The sequence below is a fragment of the Pseudonaja textilis genome, chromosome 2 (genome assembly GCF_049901715.1).
Source record: "Pseudonaja textilis isolate UNSWEBS1 chromosome 2, rPseTex1.2, whole genome shotgun sequence".
NCBI lineage: Eukaryota > Metazoa > Chordata > Lepidosauria > Squamata > Elapidae > Pseudonaja > Pseudonaja textilis.
Window position 1 is genome coordinate 102,335,273 of NC_141991.1, and position 25,255 is coordinate 102,360,527.

The 25,255-nt window shown below is 36.5% G+C and overlaps 1 protein-coding gene across 10 annotated transcripts in view; it reads right to left on the reverse strand.

Moving 5' to 3' along the window:
• COX10 (cytochrome c oxidase assembly factor heme A:farnesyltransferase COX10) overlaps positions 1–8,329 on the reverse strand; it is a 111,267-nt gene extending 102,938 nt beyond the window's left edge. The window contains exons 1-4 of one of the 10 annotated variants that reach the window (XM_087924751.1): positions 8,126–8,329; positions 7,821–7,890; positions 5,282–5,408; positions 4,011–4,335 (exon numbers count right to left, since the gene is read on the reverse strand). In XM_087924751.1, the coding sequence (XP_087780877.1) occupies positions 4,011–4,335; positions 5,282–5,374 (418 nt within the window). In that variant the 5' untranslated portion in view covers positions 5,375–5,408; positions 7,821–7,890; positions 8,126–8,329. Of the gene's footprint in view, positions 1–4,010; positions 4,336–5,281; positions 5,409–7,820 lie in introns of all 10 variants that reach the window. The other 9 variants (XM_087924747.1, XM_087924749.1, XM_087924750.1 and 6 more) reach the window with 9 other exon arrangements.
• Positions 8,330–25,255: the final 16,926 nt, after the last annotated feature.

Below are 25,255 nucleotides of genomic sequence, written 5' to 3' on the forward strand. Positions count from 1 at the left end.
ATAGTATTTGGAATAATTTGAGGATTCAAATTATTCTTGGACTGTGAACCCAAATTGTTCTTTTGAAAGCGATGTGCTCTGTCACAGAACAGCTGCTGTGGAAACATAGCATTTATCGCTAAATTAAATACCTCTTTCTCAAAGTGCAAATTGATATAAACAAATAACTTGTCCAAAACCTAAATGCAATATAGAAGAAGGATCTGATAATTGAAATAAGCCACTGTATATACTCCAAAATAGCTATTAACAAAAATAAGGCAATTATTCACAAATTACTTCTAAATAAAATTAATTTGTAATAATTCACACATTCAAATATATTTGCTGTCTCCATGAAGCAAACATATCTGATTGCATGAAGATTTCTCTTACCCTTTCTCTCTATACTTTTTATTTTTCTCACTTCAAGGACTTAGTGAACAAAGATTGTGGACTTGTAGATTCTGGAGGCATTTTTGACTGTTCCATCAAACATGGATAGCTACAGGTGAAACTTGAAAAATTAGAATATCGTGCAAAAGTTCATTTATTTCAGTAATGCAACCTAAAAGGCGAAACTAATATATGAGATAGACTCATTACATGCAAAGCAAGATAGTTCAAGCCATGATTTGTCATAATTGCGATGATTATGGCTTACAGCTCATGAAAACCCCAAATCCACAATCTCAGAAAATTAGAATATTACATGCAATCAATAAAACAAGGATTGTACATAGAACAATATCTGACCTCTGAAAAGTATAAGCATGCATATGTACTCAGTACTTGGTTTGGGCCCCTTTTGCAGCAATTACTGCCTCAGTGCGGCGTGGCATGGAAGCTATCAGCCTGTGGCACTGCTGAGGTGTTATGGAAGACCAGGATGCTTCAATAGCGGCCTTCAGCTCTTCTGCATTGTTCAGTCTCATGTCTCTCACCTTTCTCTTGGCAATTCCTATAGATTCTCTATGGGGTTCTGATCAGGCGAGTTTGCTGGCCAATCAAGCACAGTAATCCCACAGTCATTGAATCAGGTTTTGGTGCTTTTGGCAGTGTGGGCAGGTGCCAAGTCCTGCTGGAAAATGAAGTCAGTATCCCCATAAAGCTCATCTGCAGAAGGAAGCATGAAGTGCTCCAAAATCTCCTGGTAGACGGTTGCATTGACCCTGGACATAATGAAGCACAGTGGACCAACACCAGCAGATGGCATGGCTCCCCAAATCAACATAGACTGTGGAAACTTCACACTGGATTTCAAACATCTTGCAGTGTGTGCCTCTCCATTCTTCCTCCAGACTCTGGGTCCTTGGTTTCCAAATGAGAGGCAAAAGTTGCTCTCTTCAGAAAAAAGGACTTTGGACCACTGAGCAACAGACCAGGTCTGTTTTTCTTTAGCCCAGGTAAGACACTTCTAACGTTGTTTGTTGTTCAGGAGTGGCTTGACAAGAGGAATACATTTGAAGCCCATGTCCAGGATCCGTCTATGTGTGGTGGCTTTTGATGCACTGACTCCAGCCTCAGTCCACTCCTTGTGAAAGTCCCCAATGCTTTTGAATGGCCTTTTCCTGACAATCCTCTCCAGGCTGCGGTCATCCTTGCTGCTTGTGCATCTTTTTCTTCCACACTTTTCCCTTCCACATAACTTTCTATTAATGTGCTTTAATACAGCACTTTGGGAACATCCAACTTCATTTGCAATTACCTTTTGAGGCTTTCCCTCCTTATGGAGGGTGTCAATGATGGTTTTCTGCACAACTGTCAGGTCAGCAGTCTTTCCCATGATTGTGATTCCTACTGAACCAGACTGAGAGACCATTTAAAGGATCAGGAAACCTTTGCAGGTGCTATGCCTTAATTAGCTGATTAGAGTGGGACACTTTGAGCCTAGAAGATTGAACCTTTTCACAATATTCTAATTTTATGAGATTGTGGATTTGGGGTTTTCATGAGCTGCAAGCCATAATTATCTCAGTTATGACACATCATAGCTTGAACTATCTTGCTTTACATGTAATGAGTCTATCTCATACATTAGTTTCACCATTTAAATTGCATTACTGAAATAAATGAACTTTTGCACAATATTCTAATTTTTCGAGTTTCACCTGTATAGGCAAACAAGGATAACTGCCCAAAATCAGCTATATTGTTTTTCAATATTTCAAGACAAACCCTTGCCCCATACAAAAACACATAGGTGATTCTTGGTTAACACTATCATTTATTCAGCAAGCATTCAAACTTGGAACACTGATGAATAAGTGGTACTTACAGTTGGTTCTTTACAGAACCCCACATTCACATGACTGCAAACTAAGAACTTGCGAACTGGCCTGTTTTTTTGACCATCTCAGTGTCCCATGGTCACATGATCACAATTTGTGACCTTCCCATAAGTGAAGTCAATGGGGAAGCCGGCAGGAAAACAGAAGTTACAGATACATGAGGTCCTCATTTAATGACCAAAGGTGATTCATTTAATCATGGCAATGGATAGTGCTGGAACATTCACTGCTACGCATTGCAGTCACATGAAGTTGTGCTTTAGGACTGCGTATCTTGGATATGGAAATGTTGGCCCAATTACCAACATTAAATAAGGATTATCTGTGTGCTTAATGTGCTTTAAAAATAGTTCCTGCCCATCCCTACTGCCATTCTCCACCATTTAACTAAATGGCTCTCTGATGATACAGAAGCACCAATGTTCCCTGGCAGAATGACTATCATAGCAGAAGCATACAGCAAAACTAGCAAAAACATTTGTTTTGATGCAGAGCTACTGATCTCATTCTAGCAGATATCTCAAAATCTTAAAAGCCTTTGGAAAAATTGTAGATCTCTCTTTTTCTTCTGTGTGTGAAATATATGAAGAGCGCAGTTAAAAGAAAATCAATACAAACCCTATTCATCTATGGAAGTTTTCCCCCAAAACCCAATTTTAGTTTAAAAATAGAACTGTCCATACTTTTAAATGAAAATGTTCTCTACAAATAACAAGTTTAAATCCAAAGAAATTCAAGGCAGCTTATGAAGAACTATACTTCGAACACTGAGATATTTTGTGATGAACAATTGAAAGCACAAAAAATGGAAATCTGTAACTGTGCTTCTTTATGTGAGAATATAAAAACCAACTCTGTAATACCTCGTTTTCTTACATGAAATGACTAATAAAAGACAAGGAAATAAGGCTGCAATAATGCCAAACATGTCTACTGAATTCACAGCTCTTCATTTTTGCTAAATAGATGTAAGATTAGACAAGTGCTTTCCAAACTTTTTCCTTCATTACACAAAAATGCTGATTTGAAATTCCTTTTTACCCAATGTAGCAGAGTGGTGGGATTCATTTTTTTTACTACCAGTTCTGTGGGCGTGGCTTGGTGGGCATGGCAGGGGAAGGATACTACAAAATTTCCATTCCCTTCTCACCGCACTAACCTGCTTTCCAGCTCCGTTCTCCTGTGCAGGGCAACAAAAGAAGACCCAGCTAATCAGCTGGGACTCAGGAGGCAGAGAATAGATGAGGGCGGGGCCAGTCAGAGGTGGTATTTGCCGGTTCTCCAAACTACTTAAAATTTTTGCTACCAGTTTTCCAGAACTGGTCAGAACCTGCTGAATACCACCTCAGCAATGTAGGTAAAATACTTTAAGTCAGGGGTATCAAACTCGCGGCCTGTGGGCTGGATGCATCACATCCTGGCCACGCCCATGCCTGGTTTAATGAAGAGGAAAAAAGTCACAATATGTCATGTGATGATGCCGTGAGGACACAAGTTTGACACCCCCACTTTAAGATTATTTAAATGTCACTGTTGTGATTAGGTAATGGGTTTGTATGTCACTGTCCAAAGATAAACCACTTTCACAAAATTTTGTGTAACTAATCAATAGTTGGGAAGCACTGTATGAGGTTGCAGAACCTTTTTAAAAAAATGATTGAAAAATCAAAATAAACAAATGCAAATAAGAAAATACATGTAATGAAAACAGTTTCATAAAAGAAAAGAAAAAAGACCTACCTGTAAGTTTAATTTTGGTCAAACGAGCCAAAATGTTAGGTAAAGTATCCAAATTTAATTTCATTTCTTTCCATTCTTTTTCTTCTTTCGATGGTGATTCTTCCACAGTTTTTGCAACAGTAGTAGTACCTGCTGTCAATTTCAATGTTTCTTCATTCATCACTGGTTTCTCTGAGAAGGGAGGCAGAAGAGGTGAAACTGATTTCACCTCATGGACAATCATTGTCTCTTCATTTGAACGCTGTCTTTCCAGGCAAGGCGGTACTGCTGATGCTGGCTTCAGCTTTGCTTGCTGAAAAAGTGTTTTCTTATGCTGCATTACATACTGGAAAAGAAAAACATTTTTTTTGTAAAACTGCCATTTTAACATATTTAGGTTTCTTCAAATCACACTTTTCTTGTTCTATGTACTCCTGAAAAAGTCACATTATAGTGACTGAATTTATATACGATAATTTCAGGGAAGCTTTTTTCCCCTAGTAACACATCCAGGGATATTTCTTTAGCTTACATTATTTTATATTTTAAAACAATAATGCAAGATTATTACTAAGAATACCTTAAATTCTACTTGAAAGTTTCAACTTTAATACTCTGTGAATCATTAAACATCACTTGACTTACAGAAATATATAGAAAATAAAAGATGTACCTGTTTTTCTAGCTCAGGGGTGTCAAACTCACATCGTCATGGCAGTGTCACATGACTTATCAGAATTTTTTTCCCCCTTCACTAAACCAGACGTGGGTGTGGTTAGCACATGATGCACCCGGAATTTGACAGCCCTGTTTTAGCTACATTCTATACAGCACATATGAATGCTACCTTAAATAAATTACAATACTTCCTTGCTATACAAATATAATCCATGGATGATGTGACTAAAATATAACCCAAGAGCAACAACAATTTAATCTATCCCAGTGTTACTTTTTCTCTCTTTGGGATATTTAACAAATGTATCTTCCTCTCCATTTGTAAATTCCAAATACTGAAGGACCATCATATCCAAGTGGATATGAGCATAAAGAAAGGGTGCTGATAAGAGACAGAAAGAAAAAAGAGGACAAACAGCAGCAAAATGGACGGACTCAATTACAACTGTGATGGGCCAAATGGTGAGAGGCTGAAAAGGCCAGATGATTTATCTATGTTGTTGCTAAGAGTTGACAGTGACATGGTGGTTCATAATCAATTAATCAATCCAGAAATTGTACAGCTGTAATCAATTCCAGCTTTTGAGATAGTATGCAATGTTATATAAGCTTACTTTTCGCCTGAAGAAGTTCAGCTGTTGAAATGTAACTCCCTTTACTTTGATGACTCTAAAGAAACATGCAAACTTGCATGGCATCTGTTGCATGATATATTTTCTTGGATGTGCTACAAAAATTTTCCTGCAAAAGAGAATTTCTCTTTAAAACATTTACAATAAATATTACAGCAAGCTACAGGTGTATGCACTACATGTAATACAGGAGAAGTTCTGCCAAGCCATCATATACTGTTCAGCAAAATAAATGTAAAACCTTCTTTGCTGTTTTCAGTTGTCTGCAGGGATCCCAGTGCAAGAAAGTTAAGACTAGTATACATATTTTCCTTCCATGAAACTATTTTGAAGACAGTTTATCTCACCAGCCCACATACTTCCCAGCATCCATTCATCCATCCATTTTTTCCTTCCTTCGCCTCTACCATTGGCACAAGCCATTTACTTATTTAATAATATTGGTATATTGTTTCTTCACAATGCTACTTCTAGCAGTTACCTAAAATAAAATACAAACAAAAACTATAAAATAATAAAATACAAATTACAAAGCATATTAAATGGAAAAATATGCATTAGAAACCTTTAACCATACAAATCTCAATGGCAACCATTATACTCGAGATGCTCTCTCAAGTAACACTGGTTTCATAGTTTTATCAAATATGGGCAAACTAGGAACAAACCTAACCTTGCACTAATCTTCCCAATGTTTTCTCTTCACACCTCCTTCTGCCTCCTCTCATTTGTCGGGACCAATATCCCAATGCATTATATCTCACCAGCCTACTTCCCCCTGATCTTTGCCAAATTTTCCCTTCTCTTGGTTGCCACTGTCTCCATCCTAGGTGACGTGTCCTAAAGTCCTGCCTGCCAGTATATTTCCTTTCCTTCTTTGCTTCACTTATCACTGCAATGTTTTTAGGGTTTTCTCCATTCCTAAACCACAATACTTGTGCAAGAATGGCTATGTTTTAGACCATAGTTAGACTGTTTCAATCCATATCCAACCATACACTTTAATTGAACAAAACCATTTCAAAAATAGTTGTTTTGTGCATGACATTTCCATTTCCTAAAATAAAATTATGTAGATCTTCAAATTCAGTAGCAAGAGGAAGATGCACAAGAGAAATAAGATTTTAAAAACAGAAATTACATACAATTTGCCAAATACAAAGGAAAATCATTTAGTATTTATTTTCAAACAACCAAGCTAAGTTCTTTTACTAGTCCCATTGGCTACAAAATTGTTTAAAATTAGTCAAGCATCAGTAAGATGGAACATTTGTTTAAAAGTAGCTCATAAAAGTACTGAACATTAACATCAGGATTGTTTTATTTTAGTGTTTAACCAGCTGAAACGTGTTTATTACAGAACTTAAAAATTACTTGCTATGATATAAAGCAACTATAAAGCTTCAGCTTTTTAACTGTCATAGTAAAAAGCCATGACAACTAAGGAAAACACTGAAACAATACTTTAAGAACCCAAAGTACATACTCCTGTCCAAACTCGTATATTATAGATCTGCTAAACACCCATCAGTTTCAGTAATCTCAAACTAAAAAAAAATCCCTTTTAATAACTATATTTTATATCAATAAAGGAGAATATTTATAGTTCAGGGTGAAATGGGTGGGTGTCCTTGGTGCTGAATTTGCTTGTTTTCTTGCAGACTTTTCATTAACCAAACTAGGTAACATTATCAGAAAACAAGCAAGTTCAGAGAGTACCAAGGACCACCCCTTATATTTTATATTAATATATTATATATTATATATTATATAATATATATTATACATATACACATACATACACACACACATATATAAAATATGCATATGCAATTTATTTATATTTATTTATTGAGAGTTAGTTTGGTATAGTGGTTAAATAACCGGAATAGAAAACCAGAAACCTTGAGTTCCAATTGTTTTTTATGTACAAAGTCAGCTGGCTGACCTTGAGGCAGTTGTCTCAACCTCAGGAAGGAACCAATGGCAAGCCACTTTTGAAATCTTGCCAAGCAATCTGCAGGAACTTATCAATGATGTGAGAAGACAAAAACTGTTTGAAAGGCATCAAATAAGCTTCTAGGTATGTGTTAATTTTTACATAAGCATTAAAAGCATACAAATATTTAATGGAACAAGTCTCCAGGAAGCAAAGAGACACTTTTAGCCACATAGACATTTTAAAATGAGAAGCTTTTTCACACTGAAGGGAAAACTTAAAACATTTGCCTTATTGAAAGTGATACTTTCACTAATTTGCACTACGAGATTAAGGAGAAATATTTTGAAATGGATTAGAAAATGAAGATGCTTGTCAAGATTGATGATTGTACAAATAATCAGGAAAAACGGATTGCCAAAAAAAAAAAAAAAAAATCCTCGCAAGAGCTTTGATTTAATGTTAGGACCGATCAAGACGGCTACTCTTTCTCCGTGCTGTCAACGGGAAGTAGAACTCGATTCAGGATAAGCGACATAAAATGAATAGAAAATCCTTCCCTTTCCTTTGATTATGGCTTACCGCCTCTTATTAGCTAGAGCTTCACAGCTGCCCGCGAATGATCTGATTAAAACCTCTGAGTTTACGGTACCTTGAAAAACAACGAAACAAGCAGCGGGTTACCTAAAAACACGATCGTGACCTCCAATCACCCTTTGAAACATCCGGAGAAAAAGCAGAAATCTGACGAAGAAAAAATGATGGGTGGAAAAAGTATCTCTCTCTCCCCATCAACCACTCCTATCCACCGCTCCGGTGGGGATAATAAATCCAGGGAGTGGAAGCAAGCAACTCCGAGGCACTGACCTTCCCCACACAGTCGTTACCTTGAGGCACCCGCCTCTAACCGCCGCGAAGTGAACAAAAAGCTACGATCGGATTGAGGCGTTTCAATCTCGGTGCTGGACTCAACCTGAGGTAAAGCGGATAACGGAGGGACCGGCCCCGGCCCCGACGCTCAGACTGCCCTTCATTTCCTTCAACGCGACTTTCTGGGCGCCGCCATCTTGGACAAGAGAACGACCTTTCCCGGCTACAGATTTCTTTTCGTTTCCGGGTTACTAGGCGGGGTCTTCCGGAGAGAGCGGTCAAGCACGTAAGCTCGGGTTGTAGCCGAAAGGAGTTCGGGAAAGGTTCGTTCGCAAGATTGACGCCTCCTTACTCTCCACCCACCCCTGCCAGCACCACGGGAGATTTTGCCACGCGGCGTCCTAAAGGCTGGTGGTGGGTTTTCGCTGCCGCGGAAGTTAGGTTGCTACTTCTAGTGTTAACGAAGCTTGAAAAGCTTGCAATAATGGCTATCGAGTCGACAAAGGTGGTTTCTTTTCTCGCACAGTAGCTGGAAGGTGGAAGCGTTCACTCAAACTGCACGGCTGAGCAAAGATTTCAGTCGATCGCTAAGCAGCTCTTCCAAATTCTCGCACACCACACCCGGTCTTTATTCCTTCTCTAAGAGCTGGTTTGTGGTCTTGTGATGAAAAGCCCTGCCCGTTTTTTTAGGGGATGCTTTTAATTTGGGGGTGGCCAAGATAGAGAAGGCTTCCTAAAAGTAGAGGAGGGCAAGCAAATGTCATGTCCGTTTGAATCTTCCACAAAAACTTCGCTGTCAACTCTTATATGGGAAAAATCATTTAGAAATAGCCCTAGACAGGTTTTAAGATTCTTTGGAAAGATCGTTGTATGCTGAAAAATAGGAACATAAATAGGTTTCAAATAGCTTAGATTAAGCATATTTCCATTTGTTTTTCTTTGCTAGGGAACGAAATGCATTTTTATACAATTCAGGTCTTAAATTGTAGAGTTGATGCCCAAATACGTTCTCCTGAAAGAAAAGAAAGTAGAGTAGCAAATCAAATGTACCATTCACAATAAAAAAAAAATGCTGTAAGTTTTTCCATTTGCTTAGAAAATTCTTGGCATAGACACTGTGTGGTCTATGTTTAAACAAATCAATGCTGCTTTATGTATGTGCAGAAATAACTACTCACACATTTTTATTGTACCACCTTTGGCTTTCTCCCGTGTTCCTACTGTGGAATAAAAGGCAAAGAGAATTTTCCAAAATTCCTGTGTCTCTTACTTAATGCTTTTCCTTGGCAGACCTGGAATGACTAATAGCTTAATTTAATTCTGAGGTATATAGCCTTTGATTAGTTATATAAATTTCAAATGCATATGCTGACTTTTATTGTACTCATTATACAAATTGCTTTTTGTTTGTATTGTTTAACATTTGCTGCATTTTTGTGCATAAGTCAGCATAAACATAAGTGTTGAATGTTATTTGCTTTTATAGCAAATAGTCTTGGTATAGCATACCTGAAGAAATCTTTTCTCCCATCGTAGTTTCCCAATGATTTGTTCAAAAAATCATTTTTCCTGGTTCCAAAATAAGGCTTCTGTCCCTGATCAAATTATTGATTATCTTATGCTATATCTGAGCAGTTTATATTCAGTGAATACAAACACTACATAACAGAATATAACTTCCATCTCTATACCAAGGAACATAATATACGGTACTACACAAACATTCCACTGCAAAAACAGAACAGTTATATCACAAATCGAGGCCAAGATTTAACTGAATACCAAATTAAATGGCTTTCCTAATTTGCAACAGGATGTCACTTTACCTCCATCTTACTATTTATTTTGCTGCCTAGTTTTTGACCAGCATTTGGCTTGCTAAATTGGTCATTTTAAAGTGAAGAATGTTTAAAATGATTTTATTTGCCAAGCTTATTTTTTCATTTAGTTAGATTGTTAAATGTAAATTTAGTGACATTGTATCTGTGGAAAAGGTGCTGAAAGCTGTTATCTGTAACCAAAATCTTGAGCTTTTCATCAGCTTATTCATATATCTTATATCCTGAGGAAGATACATTAAAGTACTTGCATATATTTGATTTGTTTTGGAAGCTAGATTCTCTGTTTTAATTACCACAATTGCTCAAGCTTGATTTTGAACCATCAGTTCCAAATAAGTTCCTTAGTTAAACATTTGTTTTTTCTTTTAATATACAAAAAAATAAATATACAAATAAATAGAAAATACTTTCATTTTTAAAGTGTTAAATCATGACCACATGGAATTATATTTATCAGTCTTTCTATAAGTCCACATAAATAACGAATCAAAGATTGCAAATTGTACAACTAAATCATAAAAGAGCAGTCATATATGCTACATCCCATTCTTGAGAAATGGGTATATTTAATGCACTTCATGGCTTGGGATCAGGTTATCTGAGGGACTGTCTCTTGCCGATCACATCTACCCGACCCACCAGAGCAAGGAGGCAGGGAATGTTACGGGTTCCATCGCCTAGGGAGATAAACCTTGTGGACCCAGAACAGGGGCCTTCTCCATGGTGGCTCCCTCTCTCCGGAACATCATTCCCCCAGAGATTAATATGGCCCCCACTCTAACACTTCCAAAAGATGCTGAAGACCTGGTTCTGCCAGCGGACCTGGGGAACCCAGCGGAATGGAGCCCATTAAATGGCTTGTGTAATGTATTGTTGCCATGGTGGTGGGGATGGGGGGTTATTTTATATTACTTTATTAATTTAATATATGATTCTCATTGTTTTTATATGAGGTTTTTATATTCATGTAAGCTGCCTTGAGTCACCATGTGTGAATAGGCAGCAATATAAATTTCCTAAATAAATAAATATCTTCATATAATGAAGTATATAGCTGTAAGAGTTGATCGGGCTGAGCCTGAGGGGTCAAGTGTGTCATCAGTTTGGAGTCCTTTGTGCCCACAAGAGTCTAACCTTCCTTGAATTCCATCTACCACCAATTTGCCTTGACCACTAGTAGTTCAGATTCTTGTTTAGAGGTAGCAGGAAATAAATTTGTACTCATTTTGAACCTAAACATGGCTCCTGATTTCTTGCTCCTGATAATTCCAACTTTTTGTTATACAATTCAGAATCACATTATTTCTTGCCAAAATCTAATTAAGAAGCATAATATTAATTAAACCAAACCAGTAGATTAGTGGGCTAAAATACAAGTATACTCTCATTTTCACAATTCCAGCAAAATTAATTTTATAGCCCATTTTTTAAAAACACTGTGAAATTCCAATAAACATTAAAAAATAGGTTTAAAAGGCATCCTTAGTTTCATATGACATATTGAAACTATTTGTACAGATTTAATAGTGTATTATTTTCTCCTGGTATGCATGTACAATACAGGTAACTAAGCTTTTTCTCAGTAATCTTTGATTTAGCATTATATAATTTACTAAACAAACTGCTGATTTATTAGAGTCATTATATACTTAACTGCATCTTTAATAGTTGAAATAATGCTACTTTATTGTTGCTATTTCAATCCAGAGGGCAATAATTTACCATTTATTTCTTCTTATTCTCAGAATGCAATTCATACCAGTAAACTTAAGTTCCAGTTTAGCAACTATAACTAATTCTGGTTGTTTTACTTAAACAAAGTTAAGTAAAGTTACTTAATTTTATTTTCCAACATTTTTTTTATTCTTATCACCCAAAAAAGAAACTGTAATATGTCCACAAATATGTTTTACAAGCATTTCAGGTAATCAGAGAACACTTACAGCAGTGGTCCCTAATTGTTATGGCTTGGCAGCCCAAAGTGGGGAACCAGTATATAGCAGTATGCACCCACCAGTAGTGGGACAAAAATATGCTTGCGCAAGACAAGCTGCATGCATCAGCCTGCTGCTAGTGCAAGTTGAACTGCATGCGCTGGCCAGCAGCTCTTGCAGCCATGTCCTCAATGGCCATGGCTCGGTAGCGGGCTGCTGCCCAGGATATGGCTATCCCTGTCTTACAATAGCTATTTTGAAAATATTAAATATTCTTGTTTGATATGTCTTATAAAATATTTTATCAAATAATGCCATTTGAATACCTCACTGAAAAAAATAGGATGATCTTTTATAATTACTATGTTACTAGAGCATGATTGGATATTGTAGGACCTATTTGCCTAAATGACTAAAATTGAAATACTAAAATAATAGTCAAGTAAGAAACAAGTCTGATAGAGTTTGAAGAAAAATACATTTAAAAGTCATATATCTGATGATGTTTTATATCTGATGTTACTTTCATAGGTTTCTGATGAAGAAACAACCAAGCTCAAAGATCACTAAGGACTCTACAGTTATATATCTATCAAATTACATTTCAGCATAAGTTTTAATACTTACTATGAACAGTAACTACATTTAGCTAGAACAACATTAAGAAGATTCAAGGACTGAAAATTTGATTAAAATTCCCAGTCATAATTACCAGATCTTCAGCTAAATTAAATGATATTCAAAATGCAAAAATAAAACATATAGTCTACCATAATAAATACAGAATAGTAAATCATTAAATCATGGACAAAAAATATTCTGGATCACTTATTTCTTCTATTATACTTTGATAGTAAAAACTTTCCCACTTCAAATTTCCATTTATATATATTTGGTCAACTTCTAAATAAAATATCTTTCTCACATGAAAGAATATGGTTTTTTTAATTACCCACTTTAGTAAGTTATCTATCTTCTTAAAAACATATCTGAAGACTTTTACATTCCAGAAAACAGCTAAATATAAGTTTTTAAAATGCCAGCCAAATGTATTTGATAATTCCTACAGTATTTCGGTAGAACTGTCGGATCAATGTTTCTCAATCTCAGCCACTTTTAAGATGGATATACTTCAACCCCTCAGAATTCCCTAGCCAGCCAATCTAGTTAAACAGCTTGTAAAAGAGACATGGTGGCTCAATGGCTAAGACGCTGAGCTTGTCGATCAGAAAGGTCAGCAGTTCGGCAGTTTGAATCTCTAGTGCCATGTAACTGAGTGACCTTCATTTACTTGTCCCGGCTTCTGCCAACCAAGCAGTTTGAAAGCATGTAAAAATGCAAGTAGAAAAATAGGGACCACTTTGGTGAGAAAGTAACAGTGTTCCATGCGCCTTCAGCATTTAATCATGCCAGCCACATGACCATGGAGACATCTTCGGACAGTGCTGGCTCTTTGGCTTTGTAATGGAGATGAGCACCACCCCCTAGAGCTGGAAATGACTAGAGGGGAACCTTTTATAGTACAATAAGGTATAATATGAGATGGTTCAGTCCCCTCATGGCTGAAAATGCAGCTGCAAACAAAGAACATATAAAGGTCATGTAGCATGATCCTTCATCCTTTGGCTACATTTTTGGTTAGACACTGGCATGTTTATACTCTGTTGATTACTGTGATATTAGAAGCTTCTCTGGTATTCCCCAAAGAAACTGTGGGTGGAAAGTATTCAGAAGCTTCTTTCATTTGCTTAGCCAAATAATCTAGTGTTGGTTTCAGAATTATAGACAGGCTGGAAGCTTGTGTGTTTACCTCCCCCTAGGAGTTTTGAATTGTGAATTGGGTCTGGATTTCTCTGCCTTTGTAGTAGAAAGTGGGATGCAAAATTCTGAGAGCCTTGAATAACCTTTCTCCATTGGACTCTGGCTTATTTGGACATTCCTCACATTCATTCATCACAGTTTTAAGTGCTGAAGTAAATCCTTGTTGAGAGGCTGTTTCTTTGCAGTAGTTCCAATAAAGATAAGGAACAGCACAGGTTTTTTACAGACCTGCTAAACTTGTAGGCCTCCAAGCTAATTCCAGACAGCCGGATATGTTAATCCATCAAGTTCTCAATAAACTGCTTATTTTCATAGCATTTCCCAAACACTGCAGAATAAAAGAGAAGGTGCTGAGGTCACAATACAGTCTATAGTTGATCATCTACATTTGGCTTATAAGCTCAGAAGGTTCTCAACTGACTTGTGAAAGTTGCTTGATTATTGCCATGGGAAAGGAAAATATATGCATTTTTTTCTAAATGACTGACAGGAACATGGTACTGGTTCTTCAAAATTGTCAGCAAGGTTTTGAATGAGAAATGGATACTTATCCAGGTAACCTCCTTACCTGCCAATTATGAGCTGAACTTGCCAAGTACTCTCAGGTGGTGCTTCATGCCTTCTTTTTCTTTAAAAGTCTGCAGGGACATCACACTCATGTTCTGCACAACACTTTTTGTTTGCCTGTGTCTTTCTTGACCCCAGAAAAGGGGATCAGGGCCATAGCAAGCAAAAAATTACAATGGTTTCAGTATGGCAGCTATGCAATTAACCCAATTTTAAATTGCTTTTAATTCCTGAGACAGGAACTTCAAAGGGACAATGTGGAACAGTGGAAAAAAGGCGGAAGAATCCAGAATGTTTGGGAATGGTTTGATTTTGTGATGTACTGTTTTAATTTGTCATCTAATTAAGCTGACTTCTCAAGGGATCCCAACATTTCTTTTTCTCCATTCTCTTTCTTTAATTTTCTTAAAAAATGTGCATGCTGTTATTAGTTCTTGGAAGGTTACTTTGAAAATATGTGTATTTTACTCTGTATATGTTTTTATACAGCTGTTTGAAAATTTGAAAATAAAAGTTGCCTTATGATCTGATTCTAAATATAATGGATCCTATGTGTATATTGTAATTTTCATTATAAATGCTACTTTTGAGGGAAATTGTCGTATTTGCATTTTTAAGTATCTAAAGGAGTTTAATCCAATTTTGGATATCAGGCATGCTAGTCAGAACCTTCTGTAATTTCCTTAACACTGTGTTTCTACATGAATGGTATTTATAACCATAATCCATTTATTGATCCAATTGCCTGTTAAAACAAGATGTTTCTGTACCCTACTGATTTAAAATTGAGAGGTTCTGCATAAAATAATTTGCTCACCAATAATTTTGCGGTTTTGCTCTATAGGTTTTATTTGGCTCTACCCATTTTCTTCCATTTTTAAAGGGTGGTGTGCTTGATTGTATCAAATGTTAATTCTTTGGAGTCAGGATAGCAGTCCCTGACCCTGCAAGGGTGGATTATTCTGAGAAGTCTAGAGACCTCCTTTGCTTCTTTACCACTTTTTCTATCCATTGCATCATTCTATTGAACTATTACATTTTAGTGTCACCAAATAGTTTTCCAATTAATTGTCAATAACAGAAAATCTTCTTTTCGAACAATTAATTATGGATGGAAATTACTTATCAAGATTAGATAGCAATAGCACTTAGACTTATATACAGCTTTGCAGTGCTTTACAGCCCTCTCTAAGCAGTTTACAAGAGTCAGCATATTGCCCCCAACAATCTGAGTTCTCAGTTTACCAACCTCAGAAGGTTGGAAGGCTGAGTCAACCTCGAGCCAGTGAGAATCAAACTGCTGAACTGCTAGCAGCTGGCAGTCAGCAGAATTAGACTGCAGTACTGCATTCACGCTTGCCATCACGCTTCATAGATTCTGTGCCATCACGCTTCATAGATTCATGTCTTTATAACTTTCATCCACCCTGCCAGGTTTGAAATACCAAGACAAATCCTGATGAATATTTACAGTCATACTAGTAAACAAAAGTATTGGAAGCTCAGTATCTGCAACAAGTGTTCAAATTGCCGAGTAGCAAGATGTCATCAATCCAGACAAAGGTTAGATTTTCAGGAAAGTTATTATGGCTTGTGGCCACAACACAAACTCATTGCTCCACTTAACTACTCCCAGGTAGAAACTGTTAACTGTAATGTTCTGACCTATATTCATATAGCTGTGGCTGGTCAGAAGGGCTGATTAGAATAAGAGCCTGCTTTAAAAATATACAGTAATCTGGTGAAAAGAAAACCTTCCCAAATGATTCCTGATTTTTCAGCTTGCTGACTAGGAATTATGGAGTTTTAAAACCATGATACATGCAGGATGCCAAATTATCTTGATGATCTAGTAAAAGAGCAACTAACGTACATATGTAAAAGCAAATTTGATTATTGAAAAATCAGATAAGTCTGAAAAAAATTCCTACTCTAGTATAGTAGTTAAGCTTCCTTTTCCCAATACCCAAGCTTTATGCATAAGCTTATTTTTTCCCTTAATTTTTGCATGTCCGTTCTTTAGAGTAACGACTCCATATTTTCTCTAAAGAATGGTTTTATGAGGTCAAATGGGATGTGTTGTTTTAACTCATTTCCTAATTGTTCAAATATTTTCTTATAGAAAGTTAATGATTATTCCTTTGAGGCTGGCTACTTTTGTATTTTCAGCTTCCTGTTTGGCTTTGATGTTTTAATGATAATATTCTATTATAGCTCAAAGTCAGATGTTACTTCTAAAACACCTTTTAATAGGCTATATTTTATTAAGCTAATGGATGAGATCTGCTGTTTTTATTGCTCATGTTTCATTGAGTGCTATATAAACAACATCACTGTGTATCTTGCTTTGCAGTGATCTGTGATATTTAACAATAGGAAACACATTAATGTTAATTATAGCAACAAATTAACAACAATATGCAGTTACTTTTTTATTAGTATCAAACATAAATAGGACTGGAAAACGTCATTTTTTTAAAATCAAATGCATTGGCTTCATAGGACAAAAAGCAAATTTAATTACTTTTTATTTTCAAAGCTACTTTTCCTCATGGATAGAACACCATTAAACCACGTTACTAGGCTTGTTGGGCTTGGTACGTGTACACACACACACACACACACACACACACTATAAACTATGCTAAAAGTCCAAAATGGTTTTGAAGTTATGCCAGCACAGACACTTGGTGAATTATTCAAAGCAGATATTTTCAAGTACAAAAAAGGGGAGTAGATATTATGGTAGACTTTTATAGCTCCTTTTAAAAAGGTAATTGTCAATGTATTTTATAAAGTGCTATTCCATAATTGTGTATGGTTTTAGTACTGATTTATCATCCTAGTTTGCGAGGTTTGACAATATGTATATGCTTGTATAACCTATAGAAATCTTGACTTAAAAAGTCAAACATATGCATTTTTTTTTTACCATAGTAACATTCGACTATTTGAAAGGGAAAAGTTCAGAAAGAATAATGGTTCTACCAAAAGCTTTTGATCTTAACAGTTTCTTCCTACTGATTGCTTTAGATGAGAATAACATTTAGGAATTTCAAGCAGCTTCAGATACATTGCTGCTTCTTTTCGAGTATGATTAATTTGAAAAAGACCTGTGTGTCCTTCCATCTTCATTTGCAAGCAACTCATATTTCAATCTCTATCAGTACACACTCTGCATTTATTAATATATCTATATCTACTCCATATCCAGCTGCAAGACCAGGTTAGAGACAGATCATTATGTAAAAAATATATGAAGTTGCTAAGAGCTAAGTGAGTTGGTGGCACATAATCATCATAACCAGTCATTCTTATCCAGTCATTCATTCTGCATATATTTCACCTGCTTTTGAAGGGCATTGAATGTATATCCATCTGTCTCCAAACATGCTTAAAGTTCAATTACAAACCTTTATCTGCATATACTCTATCCTTGCCTGCTTCTCATCCAACTTCACTTACACCTTTTCTTCGCATTTATCCATATTTAACAATGAACTGAAAACACGAGTGGCTGCTAACACTTGATAAGGATATAAGTATCCTGCCGCCATTATTTTTGCAATAGAAAGGCTGCAACAGCTGATCCACAAAAGAGATACCAAATGAACAATATACAATACAGTAATGATAATTACATCCTGTGAATCTTGTTCTTCTGTTTCACTCATTTGAATCTAATTGCTGTTTCAGTTCTGTCAAATTTTCTGATTGTCTGAATATCGGAATTTTCAAGCTCTTTTCTCAACAATGTCAATTTTATTCTGGTTACCTCTTGATACAGAATGAATATCTTAAAACCATAGTAGAACATTACTGATTTAAGGGACATTGTTAGAAAATTCAGATTTTTCAAAAATTCAGACAAAAAAATATTTATTGAGGAAAGGAGGTTTCCATCCTACATTATATATGCATAGTTTCCATGTTAATAATAGATATCAGTCAGTAGAGCTGTCTGGCTTATAATGGAAATATAATTCCCAAGTCATATAAATAGGGCTAGCAATGCAATTATTTTGCTGATGCAGGGGTTCCATAAATAATCCTTTTATACTTATGAAGACAACCCAAGGTCAATTTAAGGAGAACTCCAATGTTTGCTTTACCTATTTCACTGAATGGAGATAATTTTATATTGGTGAAATTGTGTTACATATGCTTTCATTACAAATGAATCAACACTAGAATAGGATAGGATTCTCAGGATATTGAAATACATATTCACTCATTTTTATCAGGCTGACAAATGTTTTCACCTTATTACCCAAAGTTCTTTCTATTTAATATGGTACAGTTTATGTTCTCCTCTTTCATATTACAGACTTCATGCCACAAAATGCTGTTTTCTGATAAGGTTTGAAAATCTCCAGACCTTGTAAGCTTAGCTTTGTGGAGAGGGTTGAAACCTCCCTCGCATCCCAGCTCTGCACTCTGAACGATTTAAAGGGGTTTTTTGGGGGGGTGATGAGATCATGAGAGTATATGAAAAATAATTAAGCCAGTCTTTGACAGAGAAGAAAACAATAGGTTTTGGGGAAAAACTCTGAACTAGCAACGTACATTTCTTTAACCTTCACTTATTCTTTTGAGTGACCTCAACCTTAGAGGAGGGTAGTGATATTATTGACTATGTCAGAAAGTTTTGAAGAGTTTGTTAAGATCCTATAAAATATAGCTTATTGCCAGAATGGCACTTTTACAATGGGGAAAATTAATGGAACTCCCGTAATATAATTTCAAATGTGTTGATAAATATATCAAATTAATTATCCATAAATATTTTGCAATAAACATTTAAAAATTGAAAAATAGGATTTGGATTTTAAAACATTGTTTGAAGTCATTTATATCTATTATTAGGTATGGTGGAAGTAATAATACAGATGCTTGATAGACCTGAGTTTCATTATACTAGTAATCTCAAAGTAATAATCCCAGATGATATATATTTCAAAGCAACCTTCCCAGGATAATACCCTCCTGATGTATTGGACTTCAGCTCCTCCCAATTCAGGCTGATGAATGTTGAAATCCAACATATCAGGATGAGGAATGTGTACCTATCATTCTAGCATCAGGCAGATTCAGGTTCATATTCTCCCATAGTCATGAAACACATTACTGTCTAAAGGCTAGTTGTCTTACAACTTAACCTTCACAAGATTGTTGTCCGTGAATGAGTGATATCAGTGCAAGAACAATCAGTGCTGCCTACAGCTCTTCAGATGAAGAGACAGGATAAAAATGTAATGTATACTGCAGAACAGTCAATACAAAAATTAGATTATTTTGCAAGAGACACAAATGAAGAAAACTATACACTATATAGCCACAATAATGAAGTCCACACCACCACCTCTTACAGTACTAGACAACACAGTATCAACAGTAGAGACTTTCAAATTTCTAGGTTCCATCATATCTCAAGATCTAAAATGGACACCTAACATCAAAAACATCATCAAAAAAGCAGAACAAAGAATGTTCTTTCTGCACCAGTTCAGAAAGCTCAAACTGCCCAAAGTTTGCTGATACAGTTCTACAGAGAAATTACTGAGTCTGTCATCTGCACCTCTATAATGGTCTGGTTTGATTCTGCAACCAAACAAGACAGACACAGGCTTCAGAGAATAATTAGGACTGCAGAAAAAAACAATTGCTGCCAACCTGTCTTCCATTGAGGACCTGTATACTGCATGAGTCAAAAAGAGGCCTGTGAAAATATTTACAGACCCCTCACATCCTGGACATAAACTGTTTCAACTCCTACCCTCCAAACGATGCTATAGAACAGTGCACATCAGAATAACTAGACACAAGAACAGTTTTTTCCTGAACACCATCACTCTGCTAAACAAATAATTCCTGCTTGTATCCTTACAATTTATATTGACTGTTTCTTAGTATGATTTGAATGCCTATTTGTACCCTATGACTATATTAAGTGTTGTACGTTATGATTCTTGATGAATATAGATTTTCTTTTTATGTACACTGAGAGCATATGCACCAAGATAAATTCCTTCTGGGTCTAATCACATTTGGCCAATAAAGCATTCATTCATTCGTTCATTCATTCATTCATTCATTCATTCATTCATTCATTCATTCATTCAATGCAGTTTTATTGCCAACAGAACAGACTGGGCAACCTAGACATCAAATAGGCAAACAAATATTTTGACTAAATTTGAAAGAAAGGTCTTTTCGGGTAAAAATGTGAGAAATGCTGAGGAAAAGATTATCAAGATAATCAAAGGATTATCAAGATCACTAAAAAAATCTAATACAATCTTCTATATCTCCAATATATCACAATCTCATCGTGTTGTGTTATATGCAAAGTTATGGAATCAATTATTAATCAGTGCATTACCTTCCACCTAGAGTCTAATAACTTACTCTCCCATTGGCTTGGTTGTTTGGGTTTTCTCCCGCGTAAGATTCGAAGTCTCTAGGCAATGTTTCGATGAAGTCTCATTCATCATCTTCAGGCTTCTGTCTTCGTCTCTGTGCTTCTCAGAGTGATGTGAGCTTGCAGCTGCTTCTTCCTTTTAACTGCTAGTGGGGGTGTGACTTGATTGGGTGGGGGCTTGGCTGTGTTCTGATTGGGTGTGTGTGTTCTCATTGGTAGGGGGTTTGGCTGTGTTGTGATTGGTTGGGGGGTTGGCCGTGTTCTGATTGGCTGGAGGCGTGTTCTGTTCAGGTGGGGGCTTGGTTGTGCTCAGGTTAGTCTTAGTTGCTGGGGGATTTGAGCTGGTGAGCTGTGATCCTGCTGTTTGGCTTCGAGTTTGTGGTCGTGCTGCATCTTCATGGTGGGTGTAAGTTTGCTTCATGTATGGCTCGGAGGGGTTTGAAGTGGGTAGCTGCAGTGCGGCTTCTGGTCCGTGGTCGTGTCTCATCTTCTGTGTGGGTGTGAGTCTGCTTTCTGCGTGGAAGTGTGGTGGTGACATCTTGTGTGGCCTTCATGGGTGTGGGTCTGGTGTCAATCTTCATGTTAGGTACTCGTCTGTTCATGAGGGCGGGTTTCCAAATGGCTGGTAGGCGGGAGGTGTCATCTCGTTTATTCATGCTGTGTGGGTGTTTTTCTATCTCTATGGCTTCTCTGATTATTCTGCTGTTGAAGTGTTCGGTTTTGGCGATAGTTCTGGTATTTTTAAAGTCAATCTCATGTCCTGTGGCTTTGAGGTGTTGGACCAGGGAAGAGGTCGGTTCTTCTTTTTTAATTGAGTTCTTATGTTCTTCGATGCGTGCACTTATTCTTCTGTTAGTTTGTCCAATGTATGTGGTGGGGCAGGCAGTGCAGGGGATTTCATATACTACTTGATTTTCTAATTCGATTTTGTCTTTGGGGTTTCTTAGGATGGTGGATATTTTTCTGTTTGTGCAGAATGCTGTTTTAATGTTGTGTTTTTGGAAGATCTTGCTGATTTTGTCTGTAGTGCCTTTTATATATGGGAGGAGGACTTTGCCGTTCTCTTGTTCTCTGTCTTGGATTTTGGTTGGGGTTTCTTTTTGGATTAGGTGGGTAATCTTCTTTCTTTGGAATCCATTGGCTGTTAGTACGTTGGTGAGAGTGTGTAGTTCGGTTTTTAGGTGTTGTTCATCGGCTAAGCATTTTGTTCTGGAGATGAGTGTCTCAGCTACGGAATTGATCTGTGCTGGGTGGTGGTGTGAGAGTGCATGTAGATAGCGGTTGGTATGTGTTTTCTTCTGGTAGATGGTGTGTCCTAGGGAGCCATTGGATTTTTTTGTATACCAAGACATCTAGGAAGGGAAGTTGATTGTTGGCTTCTGTTTCCATGGTGAATTGTATTTTGGGGTGTAGGCTGTTGAGGTGTGTGAGGAAGTTGTTCAGTTTTTCTTTCCCGTGTGGCCAGATTATGAAGGTATCTGAGCCAGAATTTGGGTTTGTGATCGTATTTTTCTAGAGCTTGTGTTTCAAAGTGTTCTATGTAGAGGTTTGCGATGACAGGTGAGAGGGGTGATCCCATGGGTGCTCCTTCTATTTGTTTGTATTTTTGTCCATTGTAGGTGAAGTATGTATTGGATAGGCAGTGGTTGGTCAGATCTAGGATGTGCTTGGGGGGGTTGTATTTGTTTTGGATGGCTGTCAAGGCTTCTTTTATTGGCACTTGGGTGAAGAGGGATATGACATCGAAGCTCACTAGTAGGTCGCTGGGTTGTAAGTTTTGTTTCTTTATGATCTCGATGAACTGGAATGAGTTTCTTACATATGAGTTGATGGATTCTGCATAGGGTTGTAGTTGTTTGGTGAGAAATTTGGCTAGGTTTTGTAGAGGTGAGCCTATGGAGCTGACTATTGGTCTGAGTGGGGTTCCTTCTTTGTGTATCTTGGGGAGACCATAAAGCTTAGGGCATCTGGATGATTTCTCTCTGGGTATGATTCTTTGCTGGATTTCTTCACTGATGGGGGAGGCTTTTATTTTGGAGGGTGGTTTTTTCTAGGTAGGTGGTGGGGTCTGTCTTTAGTGGTTTGTATGTGGGGTCTTGGAGTAGGTTGGTTAACTTGGTTTGGTAGTCTCTGCTGCCTGGAATCTGTACTGTATATCTGATATAAATACAATTGAGTGAATCCAGAAGTATTTTACCAGAAGAGTACTACATTCCTCTCTTCACAACAGAATATCCTACAGCACCAGACTTGAGATTCTTGGCTTAGACAACCTTGAACTACTAATCTGACTAAGATTAGACTTAAGCATAGTACATAAAATCATATGTTACAACATCTTACCAGTTGATGAATATTTCAGCTTTATCAACAACAACACTAGAGCACACAACAGATATAAACTAAATGAAAACCACTCCAAACTCGATTGCAGGAAGTATGATTTCAGCAACAGAGTGGTCAATGTCTGGAACTCATTACCTGATTCTGTTGTCACCTGCTCAAACCCCCACTCCTTTACCCTCAAACTAACCTCTGTTGACCTCACCCAATTCCTAAGAGCTCTGTAAGGGGCATACATAAGCACACAATCGTGCCTACCACCCCTGTCCTATTGTCCCCAATTATTAGGTTCCTCTTTCTTGTATTTAAACTTATGTTTATTCTTGTTTCTGTTATAGTGTAAGCTTTTGACAAATAAATAAATAAATAAAATAGATAGTAAACAGTAAAATTCTTCTGCTTTAATTCAATTTTAATTGCAAGAGAACTAGAAGTGAATCTAAAGATGTCTGCTCATGGAAACTTGAAGAGTTACAAGCTTTGCAGTGAAGACTTCAAGAAGTAACAAATCTTATTAAATTGGAGAAAAAATTCTACCTGTACTTAGTCTTTTTAGTGACTTTTTCATTATAATTGACAAATAAGTCAGAGGAAAAATCCCTGAATGGATCCCATATATAAGAATGTTCTGGGGAGAAATGCAGTGGATAACGTGAAGAAAGATTGCTTTCTTAACAAATAGCCCTTGCTACCATGAGGTGACATAAAAATTGCTAGTGCTATGCAACTCTAAAGCATTAAAGTAGATTTCTTTTCAGATTTTCAAGGCAAGTTCAAGTCACATGAAAGAGATCCAAAAATAGCTTTAAATGTAACTGTCTAGAGCCACAAAAAACAACAACAATACAGCTGCTATAACTATTTTAAAAGGGGGGTCGTATCTCACACATTCCTTAACACTTCTTTCAAAAGTCTTAAAAACAGCATAAATCAGAATAGGAATAGTGTTTACATTCTCGTATAGCCATTTTGAGCCAAGCAACTCCCACTGAAGGTTCCATTTTTAAGGTTGTTCCCTTAGGGTAGTTTTCTTCATCAACTACTTGTTAACACACAGTGCCATTCATTTTTTTAAAAATGAATCTGCAATGTTCTGGATGGGAGCCAGAAGCAGAGCTGGGGGAAATTTTTTATTTATATGTACACAGAATAATTCATGTCTATCCCCAAATACTGTATATACTTTCTCCCTCATCCACATGGCATGTTGAAAACATTTGCAGTTCTTCCACTCTGTTGGCAGCAGCTTTCCTTAGCGCAACCTTTTCTTGGATTTCTGAAAGTGGCTGAATGCTTTAATTCACTGAGAGGCAGAGGTTCTTTACAGACTGTTTGCCAGTTTGTAGTTCAAAGATTCCTCTGTAGCACACAGTATATGGCCAATTTCTTTGCATCATTATACAGGTAGAATTTGGAGCTTGCTTGGTGGGTTGGATTATTTTACACATTTTTCCTAGATATTTTTAGATTTTCATGTTGCAGAGATGAGAGCTCTGTGTATCAGCAAAGCATTTGTTCAGGCTAGGTTTTTTTTTCCTTCCTTACTCTTTCAAAGCCTGACTCAACTACTAGGTTGATAGGAAAAATAGTATCTATCCTATGAAAACTCTTGTATATTAGGCCCACCAAAGACTCTGGCAGTTACACCCTTTGTAGTTTTGTGGTTCTATTCCCTGGAATGAACTTTTTTTAAAAAGAATTTTTATTTTTAAAAACAAATATACACATACCAAACATAAAAACATAAAACCATCTTCCATTTTATATACATACAGTGTGTCAGTTGATTACAAATCTTTTGTGCTATTCTTTTGTAGTCATTTACTCACAATTTATATCAATTTTCACATTGTCAAACTAACATATGCTTGTATATTTATCAGTTATTAATCATCCATGACTAAACTATTTATTCCATCATTTTTATATGAGATGTTCCAAGTTTTATCATAGAATTTATGTTATACTTTCAATCAATGGTTATATATGTCTATATTATGTCTTATATCAATCTATTAAATTTCTATCACAAAATTATCTAGTCTATTACATTACCATGTCTTTTTGTCCAACCATTGATAAAACAAATCCCATATCATATAAAATTGTTTATCTTCTTGTTCTCTAATTTCAAATGTCAATTTACTCATTTCAGTACAGTCCATAATTTTCTTAATAATTTCCTCCTGCATAGGTATTTTATCATTTTTCCAATTCTTA